The sequence below is a fragment of the Sabethes cyaneus genome, chromosome 2 (assembly GCF_943734655.1).
Source record: "Sabethes cyaneus chromosome 2, idSabCyanKW18_F2, whole genome shotgun sequence".
Classification (NCBI taxonomy): Eukaryota; Metazoa; Arthropoda; class Insecta; order Diptera; family Culicidae; genus Sabethes; species Sabethes cyaneus.
The window spans coordinates 108100891-108121295 of record NC_071354.1 but is presented as its reverse complement, the minus strand read 5'-3'; the positions used below and the strand labels follow the sequence as shown (position 1 = coordinate 108121295).

Below are 20405 nucleotides of genomic sequence, written 5' to 3'. Positions count from 1 at the left end.
ACTTTAGGAACAAAACAGGGCGCGTATTCACTGAAACGAAGAACGAAGAAAATAATTTTATTCCGTGCGATCATGTACCAAATAAAACTTGTTGAAATACATACAAATGGAATTTCTTTATAGATATAGCAATTTCACTACGATCGATTAAATTACCATTTTTCATTATAATACTATTTTATAAATATTTTTGACCTTATTTACATTTTTGAGTTGTTTGATTATAAAAACGCATCAATGTACAACAATGACTCCAAACATAATGTTAACAAGGGCACCAACTTTTTAATTATTTTGGCATATCCAGATGGGAATCTCTGCCGGATACTTTTAACAGTCAATAATTTATAGACGCACAATCATTAATTGAACCATCGTTTAGGAATTCGCCATTAGAGACCAGGACATCCAAGAGTTCTTCTGCATTAGTAGCATTACTTGTGAACGGAAAGAACGAGTTTACGGCTGGCATTCTGCTCCCATGCATTTCAGTTTCATCGTTTGATTTAACGTTGCTGTCTCCACTTCCTAGACCTGCCGCCAGAAGTATGTTTTCACTGGATGCTGATATTTGCCCAGTTTGAAGCACTTTTTGGAGTTTGTTTATATTATTTATCACCGATCTATTAAAAAGATCAATTTGTGGTTGACCGCCATTTCTTATTTCTAAGTAAGGCATCCAACGGTAGTAGCACTGGTGCCAAATTTCAATATCCCTCAAAGTACACTGAGGCTCTAGGAAACATCTCTGTAACATAAAACAAACACTGAGCATACAAAATAAATATTCCAAAAATACAATCATTTACCTCTTGCGTGATGGCTGCTGTGCTCCCATACGTTGTAGGCAATTCTCCTCTGGTACTATTTTTTATCAAGTTATTGGTCTCTTTTAAGTCTTCAATACAAGGAAGCCGGTAAGCCGAAGGGGGTAGCCTTAACTTCCGCTCGCATGGGTTTTCCACATCTGATTTCTTATACAAAGGATTTGTAAAAAGTGCAATGTCCTTATCGCTAAATTGTTCACCCCAGTCCCAAGCTGGACGTAAAATAACGCGATCATTTAGTCTTGCCATTTGACGATCTGTTTCACAGTTAAACTGGAACGTATCGAAAATAGGAAGAAACACGCAATCCCACACGCTTGTTAGAAAAGTTTCGGAAAATTCAAATTCTTCCGGAAATTGTTGCAACAGTTGCCATACACAGTCCAAAAAAAGTAAGAACAAAGGACTTCGCTCTGTTGAACTCGGGCTGCACACATGACCAATCCGGTCACAGAATGGATGGCCCAGATTAACCCATTCTTTCTGAATCAATGTTTGAAAGCCATTGATTGTTCGAAAGCTGTTATCTAGTAACAGTTGCACTACGCTAGAAATAACACTACACATATCACGACCATTAATCTCTTGTAATACGACAGTAGATCCACTCAGCAACATTTTGGCAGCCCCTAACGATTGTTTCAGACAAACTGACACATACAATAACCAGTATGTTTTATCCAGCAGCGTGTGAAACCGGGAGTCTTGTGCCTAATCGGGAAAAAATTGATCAATAATTAACCTCAAAAAACTGCACATATTACCATAAACTCGTGATCATTTTCCGGAATGCATAATTTTCGCAGTTTGTGGTAACTTATATTGACTTCTTGGATACTTGGTAGTAGTTTAGAAAGCTCCATCAGATGTGGAGGTTTTTTCATTGGGTCACACTTTCGAACGTGCTCCAGCATTGTGTTTTCTACAGTAAAACTAGCTATATCTGCACATAACTCGGCCATTCGCACCAGTGCTGCATTGCCTATGCTCCAGACCTAAAATAATAGCGAAGATACATATTTTATTACCAAAATAATATATAGAAAATAGAAAATAATATATAGAAAACAGTTTTTTTCTTAAGACAAATGATATGCTCACGAAAATGTGTGATTGTGTTCTGACAGACGTAAAAAATTAAGTGTGTGAAGAGTCTTATTGTACCTTGCAGCAATTTTACGAGTCCTACGCAAATTCGTTTTTTAATAATAATTATCCTGTTCTTACTAAATACACTGAAACTATGCTTGTCAAGCAAAAAAGGTGCACTGGGGAGGCAATAACGAAAACCTGATGGTTTAAATTGCAAACATGTGTGGCAAACGCAGAAAATAACCCCGCTAATAATTTTCGCGTAGGACTCTAAATAGGTGGAAACTCCGCAATATGAACATAATTATTAATTTGAGCATGAAAACTACTTTTGAAATACCAGAAATCAATGACGCACGTTTTGAACTTAAGACATTTATACCATCACTAGAGCCTCTATTGTGATCTTTCATTTTTATCCTATGTTGTGTTAAAAAGTAAAAGTAAACAAAATATTAGTAAAATATTGGCGCTACGTCCTGTGTTGCCTTGTGTAAGTAGCAAGTGCCTGTACGGTACGGTGTCGCGGTTAGAAAAATCAATTATTCTTGATCTCGTTATAAATATTTCCTTGTATTTTTTGGTGATGCTTTGAACCTTTAGGAAGTCGTTATTCACTTTTGCATTGCCTTTGTCTCTGCCGACAACAAGGTAAGAAGATTCTACGACGCATTCAAGCGTGAAATGGGATTAAGTTTATCCTCAAGAAGACGTTCAAATCAAAAAGCATACAACGCTCTACAAAGCTAACGATGTTCAGAACGTTATTCCGACCTGTTGTAGTCGATTGTATGACATTTGCCCGAAAACCACTTGCCAGAAAATTATTTGCCAGAAATTTTTTGTCAGAATGAACCAGTTCCCAGAAAACCCTTCCCCAGAACGAACCATTTCCCAGAAAACCATTCCCCAGAATGAACCATTTCTCAGAAAAACATTCCCCAGAATGGACCATTTCCCAGAAAATTATACTCTGTCTCCCAGGAAACTTCACCAGAATGGACCATACCCCAAAATACATGTATTTGCATGAGCTTACGAGAAATTTGAATCAATGAAGCGTTTTATTGGTTCTTGACTCTTTTTTTTGTATGTCAGAAGGGCATTGGGTTAAAAGGCCATTGCGACAGTCTTAATGATCGTCTTTTATGGCAGGCCCCGATTGCTGTACACAGTTTACGTACCGCTCATAGCCATTGAGGCTGGCAAAGGGTGAACATGTGCATTCCATAACATCTGTTCATTAACTCCTATTCCTACCTCCACGAGGTGCCGGCTGGGGTACGCAACTTCGGTTGTCATATGCTAACAGGAAAGGGGGCACAGTGGCTCCCGCCCACATTAAGATGGCAGCCCCATCAGCGGGATAAGGACCTTAGGTTAACAGCCTACTGTACCAGAACACACAAAAAGTTAATGAAAATGAAAGAAGAAATCTCTCCGGATTATTGGCAACGACCTTTAGCATGAAAACACGGACACGAATCGGAACATGGAATATACTGACCCTTGCCCAGCAGGGCAAGCTGGCTCAACTTGCAAGGGAAGCTAGCCGCCTGAAGCTTGAAATCCTGGGGCTGAGCGAGGTCCGCTGGCCGGGTACTGGCGAACACAGGACATCATCCGGGCAAGTCTTGCTCTACTCTGGCATACGAGGTGAAAATGCTACTCGAGAAAGAGGAGTTGGATTCCTACTGAGCCCAGGGGCACATGCGGCCCTGATGAAGTGGGAACCAATAAATGAGCGAATAATCGTTGCCAGATTTAGAACACGGGTTAGGAACCTTACGGCAATCCAGTGCTATGCGCCAACAGATGCTGCCGACCTGCAGGAGAAAGAGAGCTTTTACAGCCAGCTGAACAGCGTGGTTGAGAAAATCCCGAAGGGGGACATCCAAATTCACATGGGCGACTTCAACGCGAAGATTGACTAAAACAACGCGGACCTTGAACGCGTCATGGGACGCCATGGCCTAGGAGAGATGAGCGAAAACGGGGAGCTGTTTACAGAATTCTGTGGTAATAACGACATGGTCATTGGTGGATCGCTCTTCCCCCATAGACCAGTACATAAAGTCACGTGGGTTTCCCGCGACGGCCGAACAGAAAACCAAATCGACCACATCTGCATCAGCCGGAAATGGAGAAGGAGCCTTCTTGATGTACGCAACAAACGCAGCGCTGACATTGCATCCGACCATCATCTTGTTATCGCTGAGATACGTCTGCGCGTCGCACGTGTCCAACGACGGGAGGAGAAAGTTGAGTGCCGCTACGACGTCTGGAGAATCCTGAGGTGAAAAGGGCCTTTGTTGAACAACTTGAATCTCGAGCCTCGGAGTTGCCATCTGGTGGAACCGTCGAAGAGCAATGGACCGGCATCAAGAACGCCTTCATCACGACCAGTGATGAAACCCTCGGCAAAGCGCGCAGTGGGCGGAGGGAGTGGATTTCGGATGAAACTTGGAGGAAGATCGACGAGCGGAGAGAGGCGAAAGCCGGCATTGAGCGAGCGCGGACCAGATCGGCTAAGACAGCTGCCCGTCAACGATACGCCGAACTGGAGAGGGCTGTTAAACGTGCTTGTAGGCGGGATAAGAGAGCCTGGACTAACTCCCTAGCCGAACAAGGAGAAACCGCCGCCGCCAATGGTGATATCCGTTTGTTGTACGATATTTCTCGCCGCCTTAGTGGTGCCAGGATGAATACAAAGATGCCGCTAAAGGACAGAGCTGGTCAGCTATTGACTGACCGTACAGAACAGCTTAAGCGATGGACTGAACATTTTGAACAACTCTTCCGAGTTTCAAATGTCAGAGACCAACAAAACCAGCAGCGTACGACGCCTACAGTTCGTCGAATAAATCGCGTGAACTCGGAGGCGCCATCGCTGGATGAAATTGTAGCTGCCATCAAGAGTATGAAATCCAATAGAGCGCCAGGGATAGATCGTATTTCAGCCGAAATGCTCAAAGCTGACCCATCTTTGTCAGCACAGATGATGCATCAGCTTTTCAGCAACATTTGGGAAACCGCAACTTTTCCGGTGGACTGGATGCAGGGCATATTGGTCAAAGTCCCTAAGAAAGGAGACCTAACGGAATGCGGTAACTGGCGTGGCATCACGTTGCTCTGTATTACTCTCAAAGTACTCTGTAAGGTAATCCTCAACCGGATTCAGGAGAAGATCGACGCTACTCTCCGGCGGCAGCAAGCTGGATTCCGTGCTGGCCGATCATGTGTAGACCATATCACAACGCTCCGCATTATATTGGAGCAGATCAACGAATTCCAGGACTCTCTTCTGCTGGTGTTCGTTGACTTCGAAAAGGCGTTCGACCGACTCAATCACGAAAACATCTGGGGCGCACTTAGGCGTAGAGGAGTTCCAGATAAGCTAGTCCATCTCATCGAGGCTCAGTACGAGGCGTTCTCGTGCAAGGTTTTGCACGACGGCGTCTTGTCCGACCCCATAAGGGTTACTGCTGGCGTGAGACAGGGCTGCATTTTATCACCGCTTCTGTTTCTCATCGTTATGGATGAGATATTAGTTGGAGCAATTGACAGTAGACCAAATCGAGGATTGCCTTGGAATCCTCTAACGATGGAGCAGCTAAATGACCTCGACCTAGCCGACGACATTGTCTTGCTCGCACAACGCCGAAACGATATGCAGAGCAAGTTAGACGACCTCTCCGAGAGCTCCCAGGCAGCAGGTCTCACAGTCAATGTAGCGAAAACTAAGTCTATGGTAGTGAACACTGACAATTCAACCAACTTTACAGTAGCGGGACAACAAGTTAAGCAGGTAGCCGTCTTTCAATATCTTGGTAGCCAAACAACGCCCGATGGTGGTACCAAGACTGATATAGCCACACGGATCAGGAAGGCCAGGGGTGCCTTTGCAGGTCTGCGAAACATTTGGCGCTCAAACCAGATCACTCTACGTACGAAAACCCGAATCTTTAATTCAAACGTTAAATCCGTACTGCTGTATGCCTGCGAAACGTGGTGCGTCTCAGCGGAGACAACGCAAAAACTGCAGGTATTCATTAACCGGTGCCTGCGATATATTATTCGTGCCTGGTGGCCTGATAATTGGATATCCAATGAGGAACTCCATCGTCGGTGTCATCAACGGCCGATAGCCACAGAAATTCGTGAGCGTAGGTGGAAGTGGATCGGACACACCTTGAGGAAAGGAGCGAACGAGGTTTGCAGAGCAGCACTCGACTGGAATCCACAAGGACAGCGTAGAAGAGAAAGACCCAGAGGCTCATGGCGACGGAGCTTAGCCAACGACATCCGGGCTGTAGACGAGAACCTGTCCTGGCGACAGGTAAAAGCCATGGCGGGTAACCGTCAGCAGTGGAGATCTCTGATTTCATCCCTTTGTTCTGCCGGACCGGCGGACATGGACACATAAGTAAGTCATAGCCATTGATGGAGTTGAGCGGGATAGTTGTAATCCTGTGCCCCAATTTGGTACTACATGGTTTATAAAGCCAATGACCGTTTTGGGATTAAGGCTCCATACGTGATATGGTATGGAGTAAGAAGGAAACTTCCGAAGAAGAGTACATTGTTTCCGCAAGTTCCTTTAGTTTTACTGTGAACATGCGGAAACAAGACGTGTGATGTATTACTGAAATGTCAAAAATGCCGTTCAAATGTTACGAACATGTCCGCCATTATGGCTCGTAAAAAGCTGGATACTGGATACATCAGGTGTATGATAAATACTTGAAACAAAAATGTTTCTTGCTGTCTTGTGTTTCCCTAAAATCAGCTTGTAGTAATTTGAGTTTAACTATTACTGTTCGGAAACTGCGACAGCATGTTCGGCCTACTTATTGAGTATATGCAGTCCTTACTCGCTATCGCTCGTTCGGACTCAACTAAGGGATAGCCCCTACTAGTCAGTAAACCTAGGAAAATGCTTGCACCTAAATTGAGGTGATCTCTGCGGGGGGGGCTGCCCCCCCGCAGTGGCCGGCGCTTCCGACGACGGGTCGCCGGCGAACACTCGCGGCCTACGGCCGTCTCGCCCTAAATTATCTAGGAAACACTTGCTACTAAGACGGTAAATAACTCACACCTTGTAATGAGCATAACTTATTTGCATTTAAGGGAAAGAAAAAAGGATTTGTAGTGCAAGTAATATATTCACCTTTATTCATGTTTACGACCGTATCCTGCATTCGTACGAATAGTTTTTTCGAACGAATCGGGAAGCAATATTCTCATATTCGAATGAGCAAAAGAAAGGGGCGTTCGAACGTTCGAATTGATTCGAACGAAAACAAGAATAAGAATCGGCTTAACTTTCGAACGAATGTCATTCGAACGAAAACAAGAATAAGGCTGATTTTCTTTTATGTATGGCCACGTAAAATCCAATGTCCCGCTAACCAATGCAAATAAATACCATAATAAACCATATACCATAAGCAGCAGATTTTGAGAAATGCTTTTTTCTTTCCTTCGTTATCCCATATCCTGCTTAAACGCAAAAGATTAACCTTGAATTGTTTTTATGACGATCAATGTTAACCTTAAGAATATTCGAAATTCGACTGTGTGAAAGAGTTACTGGATCGATACAAGAACAGAATAGATGTTGTTGTTTTATGTGAGACGTGGTTAAAATCAGACCGAACTCAGTTATTTAGCCTCTACGGGTTCAGGGGTGTATTCTCGTGCCGTAATGATTCTCACGGAGGTCTTGCCATGTTTGTCAGAAATGACTTGAGCGCTGATGTATGTATAAATAGAACATTTGATGGCTTTCACCATATTCATTGCCGAATATCTTCACATGGAAAACAAATAGATATCCATGCACTTCATCGCCCGCCAGCATTTGAGGCCAGGCGATTTTTAAATGAAATCGAAGACATTTTATCGTGTATTAAAAAAGGTCACAGCTCTGTTATAGTTGGTGATATGAACATCCCAATTAATCTATCGTCTAATAATATTGTTCGAGAATATACACGTCTGCTTGCTTCATTTAATACACACGTAACGAACACTAATGTCACCCGACCTGCGAGTGGGAATATCCTCGACCATGTTGTGTGTAGCGATTCGCTTGCAGATGTAGTCAGTAACGAAACAATTCATAATGATCTAAGCGATCACTGTTCGATCCTCTCCTCATTTTGCTTCTCCCGTATTATATCCAACCAACACCTGCAGAAGAATATTATCAACCATCAAAGCTTGAATGAAATGTTTCGGTCATCCATGAGCAATCTACCTGAATCAATGACACCAAATCAAAGATTGTCTTATGTTTTGGACAGCTATAAACAATGTTTAAATCGTTGCACTAAAACAGTAACAATTCAGGCTAAAATCAAAGGGCAGTGTCCCAGGATGACACTAGACTTGTGGAGACTAATTCGTATCAAAGAGAACATGCTTGCAAAAATGAGCCGAAATCCAGCTGATAATAGAGTGGCACAGTTGGTAGCACATGTATCCACGTTATTGAACAAGAAAAAAGCAGATTGTAAAAGAGAATACTATCGTAGATTATTGGGAGGCCAAAATCAAAAGAAAGCTTGGAAATTCATCAATGGAATCCTAGGGAAACAGCAAGGCAGCAATGATCAGATTGTACTTGATAAAAATGATACAAGTCTTATTTGTCAAGCATTTAACGAGTTTTTCTGTAACATTGGTAAAAATTTAGCCTCTGGAATCAATAGTGACCGCAATATACAAAAATTTGCCACCTTGGTAACTCAGCAAAGGTCTATGTTTTTTAACCCAACTACAACGAACGAAGTTATACTACTGATAAGCAAAATGGATTCGAAGAAAGCAGGTGGTCCAGATAGAATTCCGGTAACATTCGTTAAGCAGCATCACGACATTTTCGCCCGGTTGTTAGTAGAAGTCTTTAATGAGATGATCTCTACTGGAGTGTATCCTGAGTGCCTCAAAACAGCCCGGGTTGTTCCTGTTTTTAAATCTGGTGATTCGAAGGAGCTTTCTAACTATCGCCCGATCTCTACCTTATCCGTGCTTGATAAATTGATTGAGAAACTTATGGTAACGAGGATTACAAGCTATGCCAATCATCTTCACTTGTTTTACGCTCACCAGTATGGCTTTCGGCAGGGTTCCAATACCCTATCGGCATCTTGTGAACTTGTGGACGATATTTATGATTCCCTTGATAAGAGAAAACTAGTAGGGGCTTTGTTTATTGATCTTAAAAAAGCGTTTGATACGATAGATCATGAACTTCTTGTAAAAAAGTTGGAATATTACGGAATTAGAGGAGTTGCGAATTCATTGATCCGTAGCTACTTAGCTGATCGAAAACAATACGTGACTATTGGCAACCATGACAGTCAGCTTCGTCCAATAACGACTGGTGTACCACAAGGCAGTAATTTGGGCCCAGTACTATTTTTGCTGTTCATAAACGACATCTGCAAACTCAAACTGCATGGGAAAATTCGACTTTTTGCCGATGATACCTCCGTATTTTACCAAGGTGATAACTGCGAGTTGATTCAACAACAGATTAAGCAGGACATTCATATTCTGATCGAATATTTCAACTCAAATGTACTATCATTGAACTTGACAAAAACAAAATACATGCTGATCCGCTCACCTCGACGACGTGTTACTGCACACCCACTAATTGCAATTTGTAATCATACCATTGAAGAGGTTAATCAGTATCAATTTCTGGGCTTAACACTGGATAGTACAATGAGTTGGTCCGGCCACATTGCATCACTAAAAGTGAAGCTTAGTTCACTGTGCGGAGTTTTAGGGAAAATATCCACTTTTGTGCCTACATTCTGGTTAAAAAGGCTATATTTTTCATTAGTGCATTCTAGACTACAATACCTGGTCGCAAATTGGGGTCTTGCAAGCAGAGCTAACTTACATGAACTGCAGGTGTTACAGAACCGCTGTCTTAAAGTGGTTTATCGAAAGCCCCAGTTGTACTCCTCATCCTTGCTGTACTCTGATCTGAAAGATCCAGTTCTGCCAATATTAGCACTGCACGAACTGCAAGTATTAGTTCAAATGCGTAAAATTGCGACCGATTCTATGCTGCATCACAACATGACTCTATTAAGAATTCAACAACACCGAGTTACACGTCAAATGGGAAACTTTCAACTAGCCAGGCCCTACACAGAATTCGGCAGGAAGAAGTTTAGCTTCAAAGGATGCAGCTTATACAATGCTCTACCAGAAACATACAAGATGTCTTCCAGTTTAAAAAGCTTTAAAGCATGCGTAAGAAAAGGCATGAAGCAAAGGATCTCTCAATATCTTTGTTAATTGTGAGAACTCCACTCATACTTGTTTGTATTTTTCTTCTCGTCTCTCACCGCCCTACCGCCTAGGTACCCGCCCCCTGCAATCCGCCACCCAACGCCACCACCACCAAACACCGCTGCTACCCAACGCCACCACCGCCAAACACCGCCGCCACCCAACGCAGCAGTCATCAGCCACACACTGCCGAACATCAATGCAATCTGCCAATACCACTCGTATTATTATTATTATTGTTATTATCAGTTAGAATAAGTCGTGATCGTGATTCGTGAATGAATATAAGGCACTTCCTTAAAAGAGCACATGGCTCACTGGAATGTGTCAATGTAAATTATACGCATGAAAAGATGAGCAGGTTTTGCGCCCGTTGGAGGAAATGCTTGAAAGGAGTTATACTCCACTGGGCTTTTCCCTGCTCCATAAAACAAGTAAATAAATTAAATTAAATTAAATTAAATATATTCTTATTAATGTATGATATTATTCGAGAAAAGTTTTCAGGAAAAATATAATTTCGGAAAAGAAAATATCGGGAAAACGGGGCAAAGAGATGGCACAGTCTATTCGGGAGGGTTGTACTACGCGTAACGCTGCTATGTAGACAGTAGGATCGTTACACTAGATCCGTAATTATCCTGTACCCCAATTACCGATTGCGGAATCTGTCGATAAGGAACGGTCAAGTCTTATAAAGTTTGTAAACTAAGGCTTTGCTTTGTACTACGCGTAAAGGTTTTTTGGGAAAATAGTATACTCTGGAAAATAGAAAATCGTTTTCGAGGAAAAGTCGTACGACTCTTCTGCAGATTGATATATTCCGCAAGATGATTTTCACCAAAATGCAAAAAGTGGTTCCATTAATTAAATTTTCGGAGAATAATCTATTCTGGGGAATGGTTTTTTGGCGAATGGTACATTCTGGGAAAAATCTTTCTGGGGAATAGTACATTCTGGGAAATGGTACTTTCTGGGGAATGGTTTTCGGGCGAATTGCATTCTGGCAAAAAAGTTCTGGGGGATGGTTTTCGGGCAAATGTCATACAACCGTTGTAGATTGTATAACAATTCCCGGAAAACTATTCCCCAGAAAATAAAACGCCGAAGCTTTTTTCCTAGAAAACCAAACCCCGGAAAGCACCAATAACCAGAAACCCATTGACCAGAAAGCATTAATCCGCAGAAAATTAATATCTAGAAAGTACTAATTGCCAGAATACTATTCTCCAGAAGAAACTAATCGCCAGAATAATTATATATTCCTGAAGACGAAATCCGCGAAATAACAGTTACCGTAAGCGCGCCTCATTTAGTTGGAATGAATAACATCTTGACTCTAATGAAGACCCCCAATGAAGGCAGTGTTCGGTTGAATGAAGCTAAGTACAATCCTTTTTAATTCGGAATTTTCCGGATTAGTGAGATCCGAACTATCAAATCGTCGGATTATTGGGTGTCGGACTAGCGGTATACTGTAGAGTAATACGGGTTATTGGATTTAACTGTTACAGTTGGAAAATTTAAACAGTATGTCATAGAAACCTCCCAGTTGGCTTCGAGGTATGACGCTGGCCTAAAAAGCCAGTCATCGAATGTTCGAATCTCGACTGGGAGAGGCTGTTAGAGTCAATAGGATCGTAGCAACTGGCCCTGCAATTGTCCTGCCCTCTAACAGCTGGCTGCGAAGTCTGTCGTTTAAAAAACAGAAGGTCAAGTTTCGATAACGAAAGCACCTAGGCTTTACTTTGTCATAGAAACCATTCACAACTTTCGGCGTGCTCAGTTGTTGGGTAATTATATGCTGTCCTTACTCGCTACCGCTCGTTCGGACTCAACTAAGGGATAACTCCTACTAGTCAGTAAACCTAGAAAAACGCATGCACCTAAATAGAGGTGATTTCTGCGGGGGGGCCGCCCCCCCGCAGTGGCCGGCGCTTCCGACGGCGGGTCGCCGGCAAACACTCGCGGCCTACGGCCGTCTCGCCCTGAATCATAGGAAACGTTTGCTACTAAAATAGGTGCCACATCTTGTAACGAGCGTAACCCATTCGCGAAAAAAAAGAAGTGTAATTTACTTACTTGTTACGGATTACTCGTTAAATATTTTTCTGGATATTGGTTCTTTCTTGTCAATAGCTTTCTGGTAAATAGTACTTTCTGGGAATCGGTTTTCTGGAATTTAATACTTTCTGGGAATTGGTTTTCTGGAATTTAGTACTTTCTGGGCATTGGTTTTCTGGAGAGTGATTCTTTCTGGGGAATATCCTTCGGTATTTTATTTTCTGGGGTTTAGTTTTCTAGAGAAAGTAGGACAACCGATCTAACTATCTCTGTTAAACCTGTTTGAACAGGCAGAGTCACATTAATTTCACTGTGCTAACTTTTTCAAAGTGTTGCAATATGAAAAATAGAGAATCTCACAGACAATTCGATCCATTTGATGCTAATATACATATATAGAATAAATCCAACTTACCCAAATAGCTGATCTGCAATTACGAAAACTTTTCGATATATTGAAATATTCAAAATCTGACATATGCTTTGGGACAACATAGTGCATGGGTAACGTACTATCGATATCTAGTTTGTCTTTAGAAAACACTCTCCATCCAGCATCGGCTCCACAACGTTTAATTTCATTTAACCAGTCATTTTGTTTATTGAACATACATACTGAGCGTATTGAGTTATAATACTTTTCTCTAAAATAACAATTTTGAGTATCTGGGTAATATAAAAAGAAATGCTTACTTATAGTTGTACAGAAACAGGAGATTGTGTTTAGCGGGAAACGCAAATTTTACTAAAGCATCTGCAATGTACTTTCCTTTACCGATTCCAGCCTTTCTAAAACCGAATGTGAGCATTCGAAAATTCTGTAAAAATGTAATAAAACACGCCGTATTGTTATTTGAGATTAGAATACTGGTGGAGTGGTGGAAGAATTACTTTGCACACAATAGTGATAATCTCGATTTTGCTACTGTTTTTAACTTGGGGGCTAACCATCCGTTTTTTCTTATCCGTAACTTGGTATATTTTATCAATGTTGGATAATGACACATCATATTTTCCAAGGAACGCGTTCTTCTGGTAAGCTGAAACCTGTAACATATGAAATATACCTATAAATACTTTCATATTTCGATTAACAAATAGCTTGATTGACGGTTTTTGAGCGCTACTAAAAACTATAAAGCAAAACAAAATTTAGCACATGTATTATAGGTTGGTTGTCTACATTGCCACTACTCTCATTATAGTCCCATTTTCGATAGAGTTTTCTTTTACATAAATGGGACTGTTATGTATGCAGCGGTAGTACATGTCTATTTTTAAATTGTTCATTTCTCGATAATGATCTTCGAGAGCTTTATTATCTCCGATAAGTACCGTGAGCTGCCCTAATTCCGTACAATTGGTCAAAAGGTTGCGGTTTCCTGGCGGCACACGCAGAATATTTTCGAAAAAAAAATGTTTGAACGTATACTCTTCCAAACATTCAAACAATGTTGAAGGAAATGTGCATGTTTTGTTGTGAGATTTCTGACTTTAATACCAGGTGCACGGAATTAGGGGCCAAATTAGCCGCACGGAATTAGGGCACCTCACGGTAAACCTAGAGGGAAGTCTGAGGAATTCGCGTTAAAGGAGTTACGGTGTTGCAACCTTTAAAACGTATAGAATTTAAGTAAAGCGAAGTTAGGAATTTGTTAAACAGTGCTGCAAGAGGCAATACAAATGCATAGATATGCACTCATACGCCATGTGGGAAGTTCATGAATGTCAAAGAGATCGTGGAACTTCGTCAAGACCAATTATTAGTGAAGAATCATTTTTAGCACCGCAAAATTCACTAAAATGGCCATAACTTTTTTATCTTTCAATATTTTTTCACCAAATTTGGGAATTTCGCCGAAAATATTTTCTATTTTCATAATATCTATAGATAATGGCCATATGCCATATGGTCCCGGAGTTATTCCGGAGTTCCTTGGGGGACCGAGATATGGCTTTTTTAGATAAAGTTGCCAAATATCTAAAATTTGTTTGAAATCTGTTGATTTTTGTAAACATATCATCGACTGTGGACATATCAGTTACTTTGCCGCAGTTATGAGCCATGGTGCACGCCACCCGGATCCGGGAGGACACTATAAATCCGGAACCGGTTCCCGTCACGGGACGTTTCAGCATCAGTAAAGCATGTCGTGTCGCATATCAAAAAACATCAGCATTCGACAAAATAGCGATTGGCGATCAGGCCATATGGCCGTCTCCAGGTCCTGGACAAGTTCCTCCGAAATCCGTTCCGTGCTTGAATCAGAAAAGAAACCTTCCCCGGACCCGGAACCGGTCATACGGCCTCTAAGAGACATGAGATGATCACCTCAGATGAGATGTAAATAGAGGTAATAAAGCCGGTATTTTTTGTGTTTTATCTTAAAAAGCTAAAGTGTCCGAGCATAGACGACTTCCCCCTAATCTGTTAAAAACTTACTGTTATATAAGTCAAAATGCAAATAATGTTTTAGCATGTAAAAGGGAAATTATGTTATTCGAAACATAAATGTCAAACGAAGATTTCGTGTTCGAAGTATGGAATAAAGTGGATCACTTTATAAACGATGATCGTGGTGATCGTCGAAAGTAGACGTTGTTCCTGTTATTATACGCCTAGTGAAGAATCCTTTACTTACCTGCTCATTTTCACTTTCAGGACACAAGAATGAAAGACGAAAATTGGTTATGATAAGAGCCCCTTCTTTTTCATCGATATACTTGCTATCTTTAATGCAGTATGTTGTATACATGCACACATTGTTGACTCTGGCCGCTTCGATTTCACCTGAAATATATAAAAAGAGTAAGTAGGCAAATCAATTGGATTATCACGTTCCTGTAAAAATTATATAAGACTAGAAGCAAATATTTGATCAAAATCAGTGACGTTCTTGACCAATATATACCTATTTTTTTTATTAATTTTGGACACGTTACATCGGCGATGCATTCGTGTCTGTACTAAGTGTAAAAAGATATTATATTTATTTTCAAGTTATATCACAGTTGGTTATATACTTTGCATTCTTTTAAATAATCAATCACTTTTTCTTCGGTACCGGTTTCGTTGCAGTGCCTTTTGTAGTGATAGTTGGTCGATACTCCTATGAAAATGGATTTCTGTCTGTCTGTCCGTATGTTCCTTATAGAATCGAAAACTACTGAACCGATCGGCGTGAAAATTTGCATGTAGGGGTTTTTGGGGCCAGGGAAGGTTCTCATGATGGGTAGATACCCCTGTCCCCCCCTAAGAGGCGAGGCTCCCATACAAATCTATACTTATAAAAATGGATTTCTGTCTGTCTGCCCATATGTTCTTCATAGAATCAAAAACTACTAAACCGATCGGCGTGAAAATTTGCATGCAAGGATTTTTGGGATCGAGGAAGGTTCTTATGATGGTTAGAGACCCCTCCCCCCACTAAGCGGGGGAGGTGGGGCTCCTATAAAAATGAAATACAAATTTCCTCTTAACTCGAGAACTAATCAAGCAACTAGAACCAAATTTGGCATGTGAAGGTTTTTGGAGTCAAGAAATTTTTTGTGGTAAATTAGGACCCCTCCCCACTTTAGGTTCTTTAGGTTGTTTTCTACTTTACTGTGAGGAAAAATTTCAAATTTTTATATTAAACTACCCATGCTTTCACAGTTACGTAACTGCCAAAATGAAGGTTGAGCTCATCAGAAACTTGCAACACAGTTTAATTTGTGGCAATACGAAGTTTGTCGGGTCAACTAGCTACAATATAAATAAAAATACGCCATTTATTTGCTATCAACATTATTAAAATCGAGCGATTCAAAATATCAGGATTTAAAATTAAATGGATACGAAATCTTACATCTCAGCATGACCCATTGGAAAGAAAAAAGAAAGGAACTAAAGACTCGCGACCATGAACCGAGTTAGACGGAAGAACTATGTTATGCAGACCTCGTTCTACAACGTCAGACCAACTAAGTAAATAACAGAAAACCGGTTATAGGAATGGAATCCGTTTTGTCCCTATCGTATTTTGATTTTTATGAAGATGCAGTTAACAAAATAACTAACGACTAATTAACTGTAATCGCAGCAGTACTTACCTAGAAGCAATCTCAATGCCAAATGATCAGAAGTAACTTTATCGATTAGATCCTGTAAGCAAACAAATTTCTTAAAATTTTTGAAATAATAATTAGTTTTTTTTTTTGTTTTGTATGTAATACATATATGAGTAAGCATGAACATTTTTTCCAATCAATTCTACTAGGTACTATGAAATTTACAAAATATCTACTCCACGAATGCTTCGAGCATAAAATATTCACAAAATACAGTAAAAGAAATTTAAGGTTTTTAAAATTTGCTTTAACTTTATGCGTCGTATTTTTGTTCGTGATTTCCGCTAAAGCTACATGAAATCACAGGTCTGCATCATAAAAACTGCATAAAATTTTTCGATTGATTCTTATAGATTTTTGTTTACTGAATTCTGAAAAAATAATAAAAATTATCCCTCACGTCCAGTTGTCTTGTAAGTAAATAAGTAATTATTAATGTAAACTCTTCCATGTTTTGCAAGAAAATATAGAAATTATTACTTTCAAGCTGAGTTGTTGGGCTCGTAAACGCTCACTTACGCTTATTCGACGCTATTGCAATATATGAATTCGGTGAAATTCATGTATTAAATAGTTGTAGAGCTGAATGCAATTTACTATCTTTCTGAATAGACTATTGTTTTTTTTTGTATATATGCTATAACAAGGTTTTAAGGTCTTACCTAGCATAAATGTTAAAAATATTGCAGTACTCAACTCAGAAAGATTGTAGATTACATTCAGCTCTACAAATGTTATATACATGACTTTTACATATTTTGCTTCTATGAGACAATGCAGTTCAATGAGCGAACTAAACGCAACAACCTTATTTTGAAAAGAAAAAACAATTTGGATATGAAGTAATTTGCGGTTTCGTCACTAACCAGAATGACATTAGCTACGACTCGTTTATGTAGGAGTGACAGGGGAGCAAAGAATGGAGGAGAGGATCTGGGAGTTTGATATTTGTTGTTTTTGATATTATTCCTACTGCAAACAGCCTCAGCGAGGGCCCCAGCTAATGTCAAAAAATCTTTATTTGTGTGCGTGGTGGAATACTTCATTGTATAAAATAAAATATTCCTGTCCAGTTAGTATTTTTCTGTGTTATTACGTATAAGGTAAAAATTTGCAAAAATAATAAAAAAAACATGTTTGGGTTTTTTATAACGGATTTTTTTTTATTTTAATGTGGCTTTAACCATTGGTCATCCACCAAATTACGGGTCAGCGGTATTGATTTTTCCACTGATTTTGTGATTATTCATATAAAAAGTATATTTTGAAAAAAAAGCTAGACATTTATGACTACATAAAACAGCCAGAAGTTTTTGTTCAGTTAAATAAAATCCAATACGACCATAAAAACTATTTGTTTCAGTTTCCGGCTATGACTCTTTTATGTACAACATCTTAGAGCTATAGAAACTCAAAGGACTAATACAAAGATTGAACATCTTCGCAAACACTGGCCAATGGAATGTATCCGCAGTTTTCGAAATTCTGAACAGACATATATATTTTCCATAAGATCGTAAGATTCGGGCTTAACTAGTAGTTACAAATAAGCGACAAAAAAACAATCAACAATCGAAAACAAAAATTAGACGAAAACTGGTTCTATAAGAATTAGATACAAAAAGAAATCGTCAACACTGACTTTATTTGTAGAATTGTTTGAGGAAAGTTTTTTGGATCAATTCTTGAGCAATTGTTTGTTAAGAGCTTCATGTTTTATGAATTTGGAGGCCTGTAACTGCCTATAATCGCATATCAGTCCCATATGCATTTTCATCGTTTTTGAGTTAAATATCAGATTCTCTCTTTTTTTGCTTTACTATCCATTAAGAATACTAAAAAACTGTTTTTATTTCAAAAAGCCTGAAAAAAATATGAAGACAAATTGTCCCGTAACCATGAAAAAATATTTATCATTCAAGAAACGACTAAATAGGAACTCTTCACAGTGATTACAAACACAAATCACAAGGCGTGCTGAATTATTTCCATTCAATTTAAATAATATGGGATTAGTTTTTCCTCATAAAAAACTAAAATATCGCTTGGTTATGAGAAAAACTGAACCACTTCACCTCGTTTGTTTATGGAAAAAGCCTGAATTGTGTATTTCAACCCAAAAGTTGAATTTAGCAAAAGGTGTTTCTGGACAAAATATCATAAACGAGCGAGACTTTAAATATAGATATTCAATTTCTCTAGTTTTTATCAATTTAAATCATAAATAGTTCCTAGTTCTAGTGTTTACCAGCTGATGTTAAACAGATTTATTAGAAACTGTAAATCTAAAATATGGCCCAGTTTAACCAGGTATAGCTATAGATACTGCTATATTCAATTGAAGTTCTATTTTCTATTGTGCAATTGTTTTTGGATGCAATTCCTAGCTGCTCATTGACATTATGAGCAAGGCGAAAATGCCAAGCGTTTAGAAAATAAACTCTCTATGTATGTCAATTAAAGTATTCAACTTATTTGAATACCCGGATTGTTGAAATCAGAAAGTTATACAACAAACAAGTTTACCTCCTTCACGTAACTGGTAAAATTTTCTCTCTGTTTGTGTCTGAGATCATTCATTTCGCTGACGAACTGTTACGCAGAAACATTCAAAATAAATATCTTCAATTTCTGAAAACGAAATAAAAAACACCGTATATTTCTAAATGTTTTAAACCTTATTTTAGAACTCACAAGACACTAAGCAAAGCATATATACTTCATAAAAAATAAATTAACGTCACACTAAAATGGATAATAACAGAGATGTGCATATTCGAGGGCAATTATAAATTACGTAATATTTTTAAGATCTTGGTTAAATATTACGTAACAAAAATGCCAGTTTGGTAAGTTTCCACCCACAGACCTCATACCTCTACCCAGGTAACCAATAAGCATTAAAATAAGCAGTAAATCAGTCGTTTATTAGCATCCCTGGCGTTTTTTACTGCAGGTTGTTGTTTATCAGCTTTTTGACTGCATAACTGTTGTAAATTGGCATCTACAATTCTATTTAAATTCTTCTTGTTGGTAACTAGCTGCAAATAAGCATTGTTAGCACTATCCATCACCTTTCCACGAGCGATAATGGCGGATATTGAGCACAAGTGGGCATAATCTATTGACATTCATTGGAGGAGCATCGAGTTCGCCCTGACGGAGTTACTATGGATACATTAATGATTGTTTGTTGTTCGAATGTAAAAATGTAAACATTGTTCAATGTTGCAGATCAGCTAAAGAGGAATATAATTGAATGGACAACAAGTTTTATGGATTGTGGCTTTGCAGTTTTCACAAATTTCAGGGAGAATGTGCAAATACGCAACGGAAAGTTTCTTATCAAGTCGAGACGTTAATGTCGAGCGTTAATGTGTAATGTTTCGAATGTTTAATTCGCACGATTGTGAAAAAGTATTCTGAGCCAGTGCCTTCAGTAAATTATGGCCGCACGCCGCAAACCACTATAAAAGTTTAAATCCGTTTAGTTATGTTTCACTTCAGCTGATCTGCAAAATTAAACAATGTTTACATTTTTACACTCGAACAGCAAACAATCATGAATGTATCCATAGTAACTCCGTCAGGGCGAACTCGACGCTCCTCCATTGAATGTCAAAAGATTGTGCCCACTTGTGCTCAATATCCGCCATTATCGCTCGTGGAAAGCTGGATAAGAGGGTTAGCAGTAAAGTAGCCGCATATTTTGCCAAAATAGCATTTAAGTAGCATTTAAGGCAACTTGGCTTGCTTTTAAATTGCATTGGAAATGCTTATTGGTTACCTGGGTAGGCAAGTAGAGGCGCTAGTGTGCCCATTGTATTCCTGGGAAATCATCTTCAGCCAGCAGCCAGCACTTTCTGAGCTACAAGTGTCAAAAGTATGTTTACGTTTACCAAAAACAGCTGTTCGGTGTCGGTGTTTGCGGAATAGTGTGAATCGTCTAAACGGATTCCTTTTATGCAAACACTCGACCGTGCTTAAATTTAATTT

At 39.5% G+C, this 20405-nt stretch overlaps 1 protein-coding gene across 2 annotated transcripts; it reads right to left on the bottom strand.

The window, feature by feature from the left end:
• Window positions 1–161: 161 nt before the first annotated feature.
• Window positions 162–19149, bottom strand: LOC128738869 (myotubularin-related protein 10-B). Of its 2 annotated transcripts, XM_053834322.1 has the most exons (10): window positions 19104–19149; window positions 18936–19040; window positions 16392–16443; window positions 14942–15090; window positions 13191–13346; window positions 12993–13117; window positions 12715–12943; window positions 1592–1822; window positions 810–1538; window positions 162–748 (listed from the first exon to the last, which is right to left on the bottom strand). In XM_053834322.1, the coding sequence occupies exons 2-10, from the start codon at window positions 18987–18989 to the stop codon at window positions 338–340; spliced, it is 2136 nt and encodes a 711-aa protein (XP_053690297.1). In that variant the 5' UTR covers window positions 18990–19040; window positions 19104–19149; the 3' UTR covers window positions 162–337. The 2 variants fall into 2 exon arrangements, with proteins under 2 accessions (XP_053690297.1, XP_053690298.1); XM_053834323.1 differs by lacking the exon at window positions 19104–19149 and having other exon boundaries at window positions 18936–19050.
• Window positions 19150–20405: the final 1256 nt, after the last annotated feature.

Coding starts and splice junctions, on each gene's coding strand:
- LOC128738869 (XM_053834322.1), bottom strand. CDS start 18,989: ATGAATGATCTCAGACACAAACAGAGAGAAAATTTTACCAGTTACGTG. Junction 12,944..12,992: donor CTGTTTCTGTACAACTATAA/GTAAGCATTTCT, acceptor TTGTTATTTTAG/AGAAAAGTATTATAACTCAA. Junction 1,823..12,714: donor ATTGCAGATCAGCTATTTGG/GTAAGTTGGATT, acceptor CTATTATTTTAG/GTCTGGAGCATAGGCAATGC.